This window comes from Salminus brasiliensis, chromosome 13, assembly GCF_030463535.1.
Source record: "Salminus brasiliensis chromosome 13, fSalBra1.hap2, whole genome shotgun sequence".
NCBI classification, from domain to species: Eukaryota; Metazoa; Chordata; class Actinopteri; order Characiformes; family Bryconidae; genus Salminus; species Salminus brasiliensis.
Genome location: NC_132890.1, coordinates 16,818,168 through 16,832,649, shown reverse-complemented (window position 1 = coordinate 16,832,649; position 14,482 = coordinate 16,818,168). Strand labels below are relative to the sequence as shown.

At 40.1% G+C, this 14,482-nt stretch overlaps 2 protein-coding genes across 2 annotated transcripts; one reads left to right on the top strand and one right to left on the bottom strand.

The window, feature by feature from the left end:
- Positions 1–5,976: 5,976 nt before the first annotated feature.
- On the bottom strand, positions 5,977–9,761 carry nudt21 (nudix hydrolase 21). The gene is made up of 7 exons (XM_072695068.1): positions 9,498–9,761; positions 9,031–9,231; positions 7,567–7,630; positions 7,165–7,254; positions 6,901–6,976; positions 6,687–6,801; positions 5,977–6,348 (listed from the first exon to the last, which is right to left on the bottom strand). Exons 1-7 carry the CDS (start codon positions 9,614–9,616, stop codon positions 6,327–6,329), a joined length of 687 nt encoding a protein of 228 aa, XP_072551169.1. The 5' UTR covers positions 9,617–9,761; the 3' UTR covers positions 5,977–6,326.
- Positions 9,762–12,224: 2,463 nt separating this feature from the next.
- On the top strand, positions 12,225–14,056 carry LOC140574920 (leukotriene B4 receptor 1-like). The gene has a single exon (XM_072695002.1). The coding sequence runs from the start codon at positions 12,304–12,306 to the stop codon at positions 13,261–13,263; it is 960 nt and encodes a 319-aa protein (XP_072551103.1). The 5' UTR covers positions 12,225–12,303; the 3' UTR covers positions 13,264–14,056.
- The last annotated feature ends 426 nt before the right edge of the window (positions 14,057–14,482 follow it).

The following is a 14,482-nucleotide window of genomic DNA, read 5'->3' as shown; positions in this document are numbered from 1 at the left end:
CCGAAACAGATTCTGATGCACCCAGTATCTTTGTGCACTAAAGTATTTTTAGGTGGAAATATATTATTACTGAACATACATAAATGTCTATGCTATGCTAATGGATTATATTTTGTCTCTGATAAAATTAGGATTCATTGTCAGTATTAACTTTGGAAACTGAAATGGTTGAAACCACATCATCTAGCAACTTCAGTCCAAGCCTAAACAGCCTTAATATTTTATGTTAGAAATAACTTGCTTCCGAATTTAGCAGATGAATTTGATGTATTTCCAGGATCATTTTTGTAACAACAGTTTCAGCTTAAAACCATCTGAGGCATCACGTTCCAATCTTAAGTCCTTTCATCTTATTGCCCAAAGTGCAATATATCCTCCTGTTTTTCCACATATACAAATCTTAAAATACAGTACATTGACTTACAGGTATAGATACACATATACAGTCCAATGCAAAAGTTTGGTCAGCCTTGTCAAAATTCAAATGTCTTTTTGAAAAAATTGAGAAGTACTAAACATAGCCTCTGTAGCGAATTAAGCATAAAAAGCATAAACATAAAAATAACCGGTCTGCCCTATGCAAAAGATTGGCACATTTTGGACAAGTGTTGCAAAGGCTCAGATTTTTTTTGACAAGGTCTCAGACCTTGATTAGCAAATAAGGCCTGAGGCATGTTACCAATAGTAATCAGGTACTGTTAGCGGAGTTAGAATTTGAAGTGTTGTGGTTTCTACAGGGCAGAACGTTATTAAGAAATGGTTGTTCAGGGGAATTCTGGAGGTTAAGAGAAGATGTGGAAGATAAAGAAAACTCTCGAAAAGACCTGCATACCCAGATAATGTGCCCATGTGGGGCCTGTATGGTTAGCACAACAGGGAACCAAAAAGATTTGCCCACCAGGGTCCCATCAGGGTCAGTGATGGTAGCAGAAACATGGGCTCTATCTGGATTGTACCTAGATGGTACCCATGTGAGTTTTGGGTGTGCTGTAATGATGGGGTAGTAACAACACATGTACAAACCCACTCGTAGAGGGTGCATACCCACCTGAAACCCACCTAGCCCACATTTCACCCATGTGAGCCCCACATGAGCATGTTGGCTGGGTTTGTGCTGATAAGACATGAAAGCGTAGAGTGGTGCTGCACCATTCCACTGTCGCTTACACAAACAGTCTTCATGGAAGCAAAAAGAAAGAAACCTTGACTGTGACCTTGTCACAAAACTCAACATTTGAAGCATGCTAGCTACAGAGCACCTAGACAAGTCAGATGAGTTTTGGAATACAACCCAAGGATATCTTAGCTTCTGCAAAGAGGAGTGGGAAAAAATACAACTCAACTACAAGAACTCAAAGACTTTTAGCTGCTGTAATAAGCCTTTGCAGGCTGTGATTTCTGACAATGGGAGTGTTACTAACTCTGTAATGTGCACAAAACTCTGCACAGACCACACTGAGTTTTTATTTTTAATATCGACCATATAAAATGAACTCTATATTATATACATTTGGCCAAGGCCGTCCTTTAGCATAAGATTTCGTGTGTGTGTGTAATTTATACCTCATTAGTCATTATGCTTAATAATTACACAGCAATTCTGTGTTTCATTACAATGCAAAAAAACACACTTAAGATTACACACCATGAGATTAGTGCTTTTAGCTTTTATGTGGAAAAGTTTGCTTTTTCAGCCGACAATGAAAATGCCTCATACATGTAGCCACTTAAAATAGATGTATGAGATCCGCTAACATGTCAGAGAGACAAAACATGACTTTCTGTGGCAGCCATATTGTGCAGAAAACCCCCTAGATCTCTTTTTTCTTTTTCAACTGAAAGTGCAATACTGTGGTACTGATTTGTAAGATATCCCAAAGATGCAATACATGTGACCATTAGAATGTATGGCTTGAACACATAAAAAAGTATTTGTGTGAACACTGATGATGAAAACACTGATGGCATAATAGTAATTGCACTAAGAGTGATAACTGTATTAGAAATAGCACGGTTTCTTTTTATGTTCATCTCCTCAGTTCACCCTACACGACACAGTGTTTTATGGTTTGTTTTGAAGAGGGTGCTGTTGTTTTTTTTTTTTTCCTCTCTGAACGCTTTTCCACAGACGCCTCGATTTCTAGCAGTTATTAAAATGTTTTATTTTTCATTTGATCATTTGCACTGGTAATAAACGAATGTAGCCTAATCCAATGAAACCGGGTCACGCTTGTCAGGATTTGCTGACTTCATACATGCATTCTTTTCCCAGCTGAATCAATGAAAGGGCTGTTAAAAAAACACCAATGCTGCATTTTCACACTGGAGTTTTTCTGTCCATGACTGCCATCGTCAACAGTGCAATGTGTATAAACCTTAAACTTAAACTTGTACACACATATGCAGAAATGAAGACATGTACGTATTGTACGCAAAAGAAACATACAAAAAAAAAGGGTTTGGGCTCAAAATGTCATGTTAGTTCTTGAAATAAACATTTCCAGCATTACATCTTGTGGGCGGCTTATTTCAGCATGGCATAAGCTGCTAAAAATAGGGTCAGACGTGTTGTCTTGGACTTTAAGGCTGTTTTGGTTGTTTTTGAAGTGAATTTTGTCAAATCTGCACATTGAACATGAGCTTAGGGCCTTTGGCCTACTCACCCCAAATACCTCTGAACCCGGAAACACTTCATCATGAAATAGAGCAGGCATGTCTGAAGAAATGGCGTGGGACAGGAGAGCCACCATATGCACGTACATATGAACATACAGGACATAGGCTAAAATAGGCTACATCAGGATGCTGGAGGTAAAACCTCCATGTACAGACAGATAAAATACTACAAATGCACTACAGGTCAGGAGAACCATCAGACTTTGCCCAATCTTACTGCTTGAAAGAGTTTTATAAAGCTACATGAAAAGTACCGGCCACATGAGGGCGCCAGAAGAAAGATAGCCTACAATTTGTCCACATAGCAGACAGAAATTACAATCAGTGTGAGCTGCCCAGAATTTCCGATGATTTAGGTGCTTCAAAAAGGACCCTTCAGATATGACACTGCTTGGATTTTAGGATATAGATGATGAAAAACTGATACATGCCTTTTAATAATCTATTTGCATATATATATATTCACACTTTTAATGCAGCTTTTGGAAAAACTCTTTTGGATAGTCTTGTCTATTTGATTGCCTTTATTATGTGTCTACACCTGCTGTTCTGGTGCCGGCTAATCAGTGCACCAGTGCTCAAACCACTAAAGAACAGAGACTATTAGCCAGTTGAGCACACTAAACTGTGACATGCATAGGACTGGTTGGTTAGATGTTTTGTAATGTAGCTTGTTTTAGCCAATTACAACCAATTACATTCCACCAGCAATTGTGGGCATTGTTAGTGTATTTGAGTCACATGCATTTAACACAGATCTGTGCAAGTCAAAGACATGCCGTGTGTACTTCTCCACTCATTCACTCACTCACTGTGCTACATAAAACATACATAACCCCCAAAACCAGGGTAGACAGCAGGCTTACTCAAGCCACCAAATACTTCAAACACTTTGATTAGTGTAGTGTGTTCATGACATAGCAGACAAATCAAATACTAAGCACAACCTAATACTAACTGTTAAGGATGACATGGTTTGGGGCTGTTTTGCTGCAGCAGGGCCTGGCAAGTTCTCCGTCATAAAATCCTGTATGAATTCTTAATTGTATCAGAAGGTGCTTGAGGAAAATGTGAGACCAACTGTACAAAAACTGAGCTAAAACATCACACAGCTGAAAGAATTCTACATGGAGGAGTGGGGGAAAGAAACTCTCTCAGTCAATGTCATGTACTAGTAGATGAGTATAGAAAATGTCTAATTATGGTTCTTTAATCCAAAGGGAAAAAGACCAGCTATTAGGGCATAGGGTATCCACATAGACATAGGGTTCCTTACAAGAAAATTGCTTTTCTATGAAATTGAACATTTTGTAAATGATGTTTAAAAAACATTTCTTTAGATTTCGTTTAGTTTAGTTATATCACCTCCCACATCTCACATCTCACCTTATTACAATGAAGACCAAATGTCCAAATGTTTAAATAACAAAAGGTCTCTATGGAATGTAATAACCTTTTCACATGACTGAATCTCATAGGTTTGCGGTCAGGACTTTGGGAGACCATTTCAAAAGCTTTATATCACAACCACCTTTGATGTGTCTGTTGGGGTCTTTGTTCTGTTGGAACACCCAGGTTACAGCCCTCTAGCTGATGGTTTGAGGTTATGCAGAAGAATTCTGAGTTAGTCCCCCCTCTCCCTGCCATCCACATTATTCTATTTACTTTCCTTATTTCATCCACCATGCCTGACAGTTAGTACAGTGTTCTTGGGGTTAAACGCCTTGCTTTTACTCTTCCAAACATACTTTTGGTCATTATCGCCAAAAAACTCCATTTCCAACTCCAATTCTATTGTCTATATGGTTCAGCTGCAAACACATTGGAACAGGGGCTTTTTTCTTGGACAACAGCCTCTTTGTCCATGACAATGTAAAACTTGCTTGACTGTAGACAGTGACACTGGTTTTCCAGCAGCTTCCAGTTCATGGCAGGTTTGCGCCTTGGTGATTCCTGTTCCTTCCTTCCAAACCAATTTCCTCTCAGCTGAGGGTAACAGTATGGGTCTTCTTCCAGACCCTGGTAAAGTGCGCATCACCTCCTGATAACCCAGAGCGATTTGATGTGTGTATGTTCTGGGTTTTTACTGGACACTTGGTTTGATTCTGTAACAAAAAAAGGGAGTCTCTCCTGGAGCTCAGTGTGAAATCTGAACTACAGGAAAGCAGTAATGAATATTGGATATGCTGCCCAGGACAGTTGCATCATGACCTTACACCTAAAGAGAAGCTGCAGAGGGTCAAAGTGCAGTGCAAAGTGCACCCAGAGGAAAAAATCATTTGGAAAGCCTGTCAATTTACCTTTTTAATTGTGCCTCATTTGTAAGGAACATGTATTTGTGGGACAAGCAGCAGAGCTGAGTATGTGGGTTGCGCCACTCAACATTTGCCAAATCCTCTCCACTCTCAAATTCTGGAGGCAATCTCTGATAAACCCTGCCCTGTGGGGTCAAGCATTGTCATCTTGGAGGATAGAGTTAGTCCCAGACCGTGGAGATATGGGATTGCCACTGGTCGCAGAATTTCATCTTAATATCTCTGCATTAAGATTGAGCCGCCAATGATGATAGGCCTCGTTTTGTTCAGTAAGGGAGATGCCGCAATCAGCACAGTATTCTCTGCGTCTTCTCCAGACTTCGACCCTATGACCCAATTGCCATAGGCAGAATCTGGATCATCGCTGAACATAACACCCCTCCACATGGTCAAGTTCCAGTGCATGTGTTGCCGACACCAGCGCAAACAGGCCTGGCGATTAAGGGCAGTCATGGCAGGCCTCCTGGCAGCCCGATGAAATCAGAGATTGACGTCCTGCAGACCTTGTCTGTAAATCTGTAGAAGACAGCCTACGGTACTTAAGTGCTGACGTCTTGAGGTGTCGTCTTCCTGGGACGTGCACTTCACAACCTTTGGTCCCCCTCCAACATTCAATTCATGGTTATGGCCTTAGTATATATGTACATATACAGTGTCATGCAAATATATGGGAATCCCTGATCAAAATTTCTATTACTGTGAACAGTTATGTGGATACGTAAAGTTTGCATACCCCAAAAGCTTTCAGATACCAAGGTCTCAGACCTTATGAACGTCAACGTCAGAATAAACGTCTACGTTCTGGGTCAACAGAAACCTGAAAACTAAAAAAAGGCAGCAACACAATGGATAAGAGACAACTTTGCAGAAAACAGAAGCTTACAATGTTGCGCAAGGACCGTTTTTAGCAAGCTGCACTTCTTCCAGTAATACCACTGCATTATCAACTGTTTTGCAAGGACTTTCACACGAGAAACTCTCAAAATTCTCAGATAGCAGTTTATTATAAAAGGATGACAAAACACACAAATATAAAAAAAAAATAATAATACAATTTTATTTACTAAAGACAGACACTTAACATAAAACTCAAACCCCTGCTTTTCAGCCAAAAGAAGGTTTAATTAAGAGTAAAATTACAACACAGTTGAAGACAAAACCAGATGCAAACTAAAAAAACAACAAAAATAAATTTGAATTATGTTTCAAAACAGGGTCAGGTCGATTCCCTCTAGTGACAGGCTGGTTATTCACCTGGTCACTTTCTCTCGGCCTCGTGTCTTTTCACCAGCTCAGACTGCACTCACAGAGACAGCCATACACGCAACAGGCCCATCAGTTGTAGATGAAGTTAAACCTGTTCACAAAAAATAAATAAATAAAAGTTACACAACTATTATGACCTATTAGGAGTGCAATCTGAAACCTCAGCTGCCCTAAATATCTTTCAGTTTATGATGTGACGTATGCCTCTGTGGTTTAAGTACCTAAAACCAGGTCAGAAACAGATGGCTGCAGCCCAAGTGGTTCAAGCAACCCACACGGTCAGAGAGAGATGAGATGTTAAACCACATTATTTTCTGCTCGAGAGTAAAACTGCAATAAAACTAAACTGAAGTCCATTCAGTTCAATTTTTTTTTTTTTTTTTTTTTATATAACTGTACCGAATGCACAATTCTCTTTCACGCTGTTACCTGCTCAGTAGTTGAGGGAGGCTGGATATGATGGGCCCGTATCCAGGAGCATTGTCGTAAAGCTCAAACAAAGGAGCTGCAACTAACTTGTAGTTCTTCGGCACAGCGAACAATGCTGAGGACAACCACAAGTTCATCATCAAAAAAGGAACATTTACATACATATACTATAGATGCACAGATGTTTTTATAGTCTCCCTGTAGGAGATCGTACCTTTCTCCTGTAGCTGTACCAAGAAAAGCTTCTTATGTTCCTTGGGCTTGGTAATATGTGCTGGAATGTAGGGGTACTGAAGAAATCCAAAAGATTAAAAAAATAATAATACAGCAAAGCCTTCGTATACTGTGAGCACAACCCACAACAATCTTATTTCTATTCCATTTTTAATATATGTAGTTATGGGTGTTAATCTGCCTTATTTTGATTGTTAATGATGCTTAAAGCAGACAGGTAATGCGTGTTTGTATAATGACTAACCTGCGGCGGTTCAAAATTGGGTCGCCACCAATTTCCAATGCAGTCATCAATCACCCAGTCCTGCTTCACTCCATCCTGACGCCCCAAAATCTGGCCAAAACACAAGTACTTGTCAGTGAAGCTGCAAATCTTAACAGAGTACTTCAAAAAAAAAAAAAAAACCCGCCAATGTAACATCAGGCTTAAACAAAAAACAAAGGCCAAAACAATTCAATAACAACTTAACAGATATCAGGATGTTTCACCACAACATGCTGGTTGAAGTTAAAATACAAAGTGTGAAAGTAAAGCACTAGTGTGTCCGCTAACTACAAATGACTAACAGACCACCTGAACACCTGTTAACACCACATAAGTTTCCAGAAAGAGGACATCATTAGCAACAACGGTAATAAACTATACCTCTGTCATCAGACGCTTTAGGCCCTCTACCTCATCTTCTCCAGGGTTTAACTCTCCACCAGGGCTGAGAACAGACAAACAGCAATAAAGACAAAAATCACAACCCATTTCAAAAACACATGTACAGACATTAGCTTATTCACACTATATGTGAAAAAAACTTTTTAAAGAAAATTTGAAATTTTAAAATTCAAATATGTACTTATATATACTATACAAATATAGACGTGTTGGGCACCAGTGTTGAGGGATGCCACAAGAGGCCTATTTTAACAGATACAATTTGAAATTATATGATTAAGATTTAATATTTTGTTATGACTTCAGCTTATAATAATTTGGAAGACTGTGAGAGGGGAGGACTTTTGGGCTGGAGTTCAGGTGGTTTCTGCCTTGGTAGGAAGCCACTTCTATATGTGGAATGAGAGACGACCAGTTTAAAAGGGAGGTGACGGGATGGTGGAGGGTTACACAGACGTGTTGTAGCCACATGAACAAGGCAGGGATGGAATTTACAGGATGTTCGATTATGGAGAAGGAACTTCAGGCATGTCCCATCTCCCAAAATTCAGCTATTTCATGACTACACATTAAAGATTCATTTCACAGAGCTAAATATAGCCCAGACAATACAAGTTTGCCTGCTGCACCACACTAAAAACAAGCACCAACACCAACATTCTTACAACTTAGAGATTAAAAAAAATAATTAATTAATTTAAAAATCTGTTTGATTACAAGCCAGGGTGCATCAGTGATACCTTTTTAAATATTGATGTTTAGTATGGATTTTTTTTTTTTTTTAAATACTGCATTCAAGTTCCTAACTCCATTGGGATCATTAGCCTTTCTAGAGACAAGCATGCTTGTCAGTAGTCCAGATATTGTATCCATAAAGTGCTGATAATGGTACATTGGTTAATTCCCCAGATTATTCCTGGATATATTTAGTTGATCAAGTGCTGTGTTCTGTATAGTCCAGTTGGGACTGGTCCTCCCGGGCTTCTCTGACAAACTTCTGAGCCAAACGTGGAGTAATGTTGATTAAAAAGGTTTCCAGAACACCGCTACAGTGTTACATACAGCACATCATGCTTTCCTGGAGAGGTTATAATGGCAACACTTAACATCTTAATCAAAATGAGTCTTGCCCCAATAAGTGACCAGGGAATGAACTGAGAAATGGAGGGAAATGAGAGTAGCCTTGTTCTGGTACTGCAGGAGGGGTTTACTGGATTAGGAGTTTAAAAAGCTGGAAGACTGTAATATTAATAAAGCTTTAAGCCAACATTAATCACTGAGTAGCTTCGCGTAACACGCTGGTGTGGCTAAGGCAGCTGCATGCTGTGAACTGGGAGTAGCTACTTGTTTTTTCTGCAGCTGGTAGCTTTTATTTCTATTACTTTTGACGTAGCTTGCCCAACACTAAATGCAGCAGAGTTAGTTAGGATACGAAGTAATTACAGTTTGAAGAAGGTGGTTCCCAGCTGCAGCAGTAAAACATGGGGCAGTCTGTGTTCGTGTACGATCAGCACTCCCTCCACAGTCCGCCTCATTCCGATCTTCTCGAACTCCTCCCGCATCCGCTGGAACCTGGCGGCCACCGAGCTGTCCTTCTCATACAGCGGCTCTTTCGTGCCGAACGTGTAGTTCGTCAAGGGGTATCTACACGAAGCAAGGACAACGACGTGAGGAAACAATACACCAGACCAAACGTCCAACATTACTTCAGCAGCCTGATATGCTAACCGGCTGTTGCGCGCTATGCTAACGTTAGCTAGCTCCGCCAGCGCTCCCTTAAACCAGTCACACAAAGTACATTCACTAGCTACCATCATCCCCATCAGCGTCCATTTACATTTTACAAGCACAGCCTTACTCTACTGTACTACTGCAAACTACACAGGTAAGAGTGCGGAGGCGCTGCTCACAGGTTGATGGTTCTCTCCAGGGTGAGCGGTTTAGCCGGGGGGCTGATGTATTTGTTCCCGAACTGATTCACTCCGCGCGGCCAACCGGTGGACGAGCGATTCGGAGGAACAACTGACATAGTTTCGTGGCTGAACTGCGCACTTTTTAAAATCCTCTCAACAGTTTTAACAATTAAAAAAAGAAAGAAACCAAGCGCAAATCCGGGCCGCCCGCCTGAGACACAAAACAGCTTTGTGAAGACAGCAACACTAGCGAGCCCTGCCCGGAGAGCAGCGGGGAAATAGAATAAAAGTTCAGGTGAACGCAAAATAAAAGCCCCAGAAGATCCTGAATATATAAAACAAAACAAAACAAAACCAAATAAAAAAGGTTTACTGACTGTGCTTATTTGCATACGAAGTCAATTTGTTTATTATTTAATGCAATTGAAACTCTTTTGTATTTTCAAATGTTTTTCTTTTGTATTTTCTAGTTCGTCCCATTAAATGAGCAAACGTGGAAATGGGGGGAAATAAGAGTAGTCTTGTTCTGGTACTGCAAGGAGGGTTTTACTGGATTAGGAGTTTAACGTACTACGGTCGGAGCAAATTGCTGAGCTGGAAGATTATAATAATTAATTAATTAATTAATTCTTATAATAATAATAAAAAGATCGACGGGCTATGCTTATTTGCTAATTACTATTTAATGCAACTGATTCTCTTTTGTACAGTCATGTGAAGAAGTAAGGACACCCCTTGAAAAAACGTTGCCTTTTATTATTATATATATAAACACGTAGATATTTGATTTTCACCTGAACAATATTGGGAGATGGGGGCGATATAAAAAATAAACACATAAAACTGAAGAAATGTCATTTGTATAACATATATACAGCATCAAAGTACAGCATCAGAGTGCAGCCATGAGAAAGAGACCACACACATGCAGTGTTCATGGGAGGTGTACAAGTAGGAAACCCTTATAGTCAAAAAGAGCCACAATTACATATGAACTGTTTTTGCTGCTTTCTGTTTTGTTTTTCATGCTTAATTGATTCCATGTCTTTCTATTAAAACACCATTTATGCCGACTGTTCTTCATATTTATAAAGGAATCTGAAATGTGAATGTGAAAAGGTTATATGAGAAGAATGGGAAGAATGTAATATAGAAACATGCATAGTGTGGCAGTTTTAATGTAATACCATTTTTAATGATCTCTTTTTACACTGTAAAGCAAGATTATTTTAGGAGGGGAAGCAGATTGGTTTCCTGTTCTCAGGTATTGTGGAGATCACTACCATTGTTAGTAATGGACATTTACATCAGTGTGGAACCCTGAACCCTGAAAAAAAAATATATACAGTACAATTCATGGATTCACATCTTGTATTTAAACTCTGCAAATACTGTACTTCTCTATTTGTCTGTTAGTTTTATTTGGACACAACATTTTTAGGATCTTGATCAGGATTTGATCAGCTACCAAGGAAGCTCTCCGAGTGGTCAGGCCGTAAAGAGCTGCTAGAAATGGAGAAACAGCAGCAGCAGCTCTGTCCTGTGGTTTTTACTGAGTTAAAGTATAACTGCCTAGAATAACTCCTAAATTGACCTAATGTATAACAGTAAACAAAGCCTTCATGCTGCTAAATGTTTTTACATGGAGTATTTTCCATTACACATCCATTCGAATGTATTTATTTCTATAGAGCTTTTTCACAATGAATGTTGTCAGCAGCTTTACAGTGATCCGGGTCTGAGTCTCTTTCAAGCAGGCCGGTGGCGACAGTTGCAGGGAAAAAACCCCCTTAGATCGAGAGGAAGAAACCTTGAGAGGAACCTAGACTCAAAAGAGGAACCCATCCTCCTCTGGGCAACACCAGATAGCACAATAATAGGCAAAACATAATTAAGAAATTGAGAAGGGTGAATAGACTGATGTATGGAAGGACATGGATGGCAACACAGCTGTTGTCCATCATGTTATTGCATTGGCTCCCTTTGCAATATATAGCCTTTTTTTACGGATGGACTTTCAACATTTGGGCTTGCAGGATCCTGATGTACCTGATGTACTGTGCTATGTACACTAGTGTGTTGACAGTCACTCTGATGGTCGTGCACCACTACCATATCGTCAAGTCTAAAATTCCTAACCACAAAGAAATGGAAAGACTGCAGAGGGGTCGCAGGCGCTTATTGTTACTTGGACTCTGGGGCTTAGCCATCGTCTTCGCCTTGCCCATCGTTTTCACTCGAGGCGTCCAGATCAAGCAAAACAATAGGCAAAACATAATGAAGAAATTGAGAAGGGTGAATAGACTGATGTATGGAAGGACATGGATGGCAACACAGCTGTTGTCCATCATGTTATTGCATTGTACAGAGAAATGTCATAATCCCTCTTCTCACTCCTGTAATGTCACTTCTCCCATCCTTTGCTTTGCTGTTTGGTGTAAGATAGGGCCTGAAGGTGGATGTGTAATGTTCATGGTTATGTGTTAAATATGTTGCTAAAACTAAAAGGCCTAAGTCAGCACATGAAAAGGAGTTTGAAATTAGTTTTATTGAGGAAGGATCCAAATACCTAGTTCAACTTTTTAAGAACTCTCTCTCTCTCTCTCTCTCTCTCTCTCCTGAGTGTGTGAAAGGAGTGGTTTACCAAGCAAGTTAAGGAAATGATGAGGGGAGTCTGGTCTGCCTCTGCCGCATCAGCACAGATTTTTTTGGAGAGCAGCACTCTCTTAAGAGAGGAACAAGTCTGGTTTTGGGTATCAGTTTACGACCAGGTCACACATTTTGTTCACTTCTTTGGCTTAACATGGAGCATCTGAACTGTAGCTTCAATTCCACCTGTGATCCTGTTCTCATGGCCACCAACAGGACTTTGGGCTCCCAACAGGTAGGCCCTGGTGTGCTTCTAGCCATTTGCTGTTTGGTGGGTTTGCCAAGCAACATTGCAGTGATCGTCACCATCGCTCGTCAGTGGAGCCAAAAAATCAGCTTCACTGTAAAGCTAATGCTCAACCTGGCTGTATCTGATTCCATGACCCTTGCTTTGGCTCCCTTTGCAATATATAGCCTTTTTTACGGATGGACTTTCAACATTTGGGCTTGCAGGATCCTGATGTACCTGATGTACTGTGCTATGTACGCTAGTGTGTTGACAGTCACTCTGATGGCCGTGCACCACTACCATATCGTCAAGTCTAAAATTCCTAACCACAAAGAAATGGAAAGACTGCAGAGGGGTCGCAGGCGCTTATTGTTACTTGGACTCTGGGGCTTAGCCATCGTCTTCGCCTTGCCCATCGTTTTCACTCGAGGCGTCCAGATCAAGCGAGGACTTCCACGATGCCAGAGGAGCGTGGACTCAACCTTTGGAAAAGTGACCATTCTTTTGTTTGAGGTCATATTGGGGTTTGTCCTCCCTTTCTCCACCATACTGACATCTTACTGCTGGATCAACAAGACAAATCTTAAAGAAGGTCAAAACACAAGAAAACGTAAGAAGCGCATGAGAAGGCTTGTGATCAGCATTGTCACGGCTTTCTTTCTTTTCTGGACCCCCGTGCATATCATCAACCTGATCGACATCGCTTCTACTCTGACTCACACAGCTTTTCCCGCTGTCTACGCTGCGCTGAAATCTTTCCGTAGAGCAACTGGAGACTTGAGTAAGACTCTGGCTGTAATTAACTGCTGTGTGAACCCTTTCCTGTATGCTGTTGCATCAGGGGTTTTTAAGAAGAAGCGGGATAACCAAGAACAAAAGAGATAAGTTGAAAAGCTCTCTATACAGACAAAGAAAAAAGAATCTGTGTTCTGTCAAGTTCTTGTTTGTGAAATTTCTGACCTTTTTTATTTGTCATATTAACCTATTAATATTAAATGCATATGATGTTGTCAAACTTCTGTTCTGGTCCGGTTTCCTGTGTGTAAAGACAAGTTCTTGACAAATACCACAAATAGGCGACAGTGTAGGTGACAGTTTGTTTTAATTTCTTCAAGCTTCATTTTAGTTTTGACTTAGACTGAACTATATTTGTATTTTAATATTATTATTATTATTATTATTATTATTATTATTATTTCTCTTTTTGTTTTGGTTGTTGTTTGGAGTGTGGACTCCCTCATCAGACTACCAGCGCTGAGAGGATGAAGGCTTGAATGTGGTTCTGCCATCATTGGTGTGGTTGGCTGTGAATGCTATCTGCATCAACCACATAGACACCTGTGTCAGCTAGCAGTGCACTGAGTGATATTAGGCCAATTCTGCTCTTCTGGACTCCCATATCACGCACTGCAGTGGGTGGCTGCGGCATCACTGGTAATCATTTATTTGACATAATTTGATCTGTCAGTTGTTCTTTATAATGTGTTTGTGTTGTGTTTGATGAATGGACCAATATAATTGCTCCAGAATTACCTGGAATAAAATCTCTTTACATTTCCTTTAAGATTTCAATAGGTTTTTGTTCCCTTCTGGAAAGTTGATGTATTGCTGAACGCACCGTAATGAATGTTAAGCCTGTTTGAAATTGTGTACAGATTTCAGCTATGAAAGTATGCATGTGTGTGCAAACATATAATAAAGAAATCTTATCTTAATTATTGAAGTTTGCATCAGTACAGTCTCATCAATAAACAGCAAACCCATGCTTTATGAGTCCCTCTACTCTGAGCTATCAGTATGTCTTAGAAACCTGACACAAATCGCTGTGACTGGAATGTTTGTTCTGCTTTTCTTATGATGACCAAAGGGAACCTCATGCAGCATTTTACCAGAAAGCACTTACACACAGAACACACTTACAGATAATGACTGACTCTTAATTCCCTGTCATTTAAACTGTTCTTTTCAAACACTGTGAAATGGCACATATCCAAGCTATCCTGATTATGTCCTGGATTACTTTAATAACGTGCACAAATAACTCAAAACTAACTGTGTGATGGCAGGAACAGAGCACTGTATGGTGAATATATGGTTCCTATTA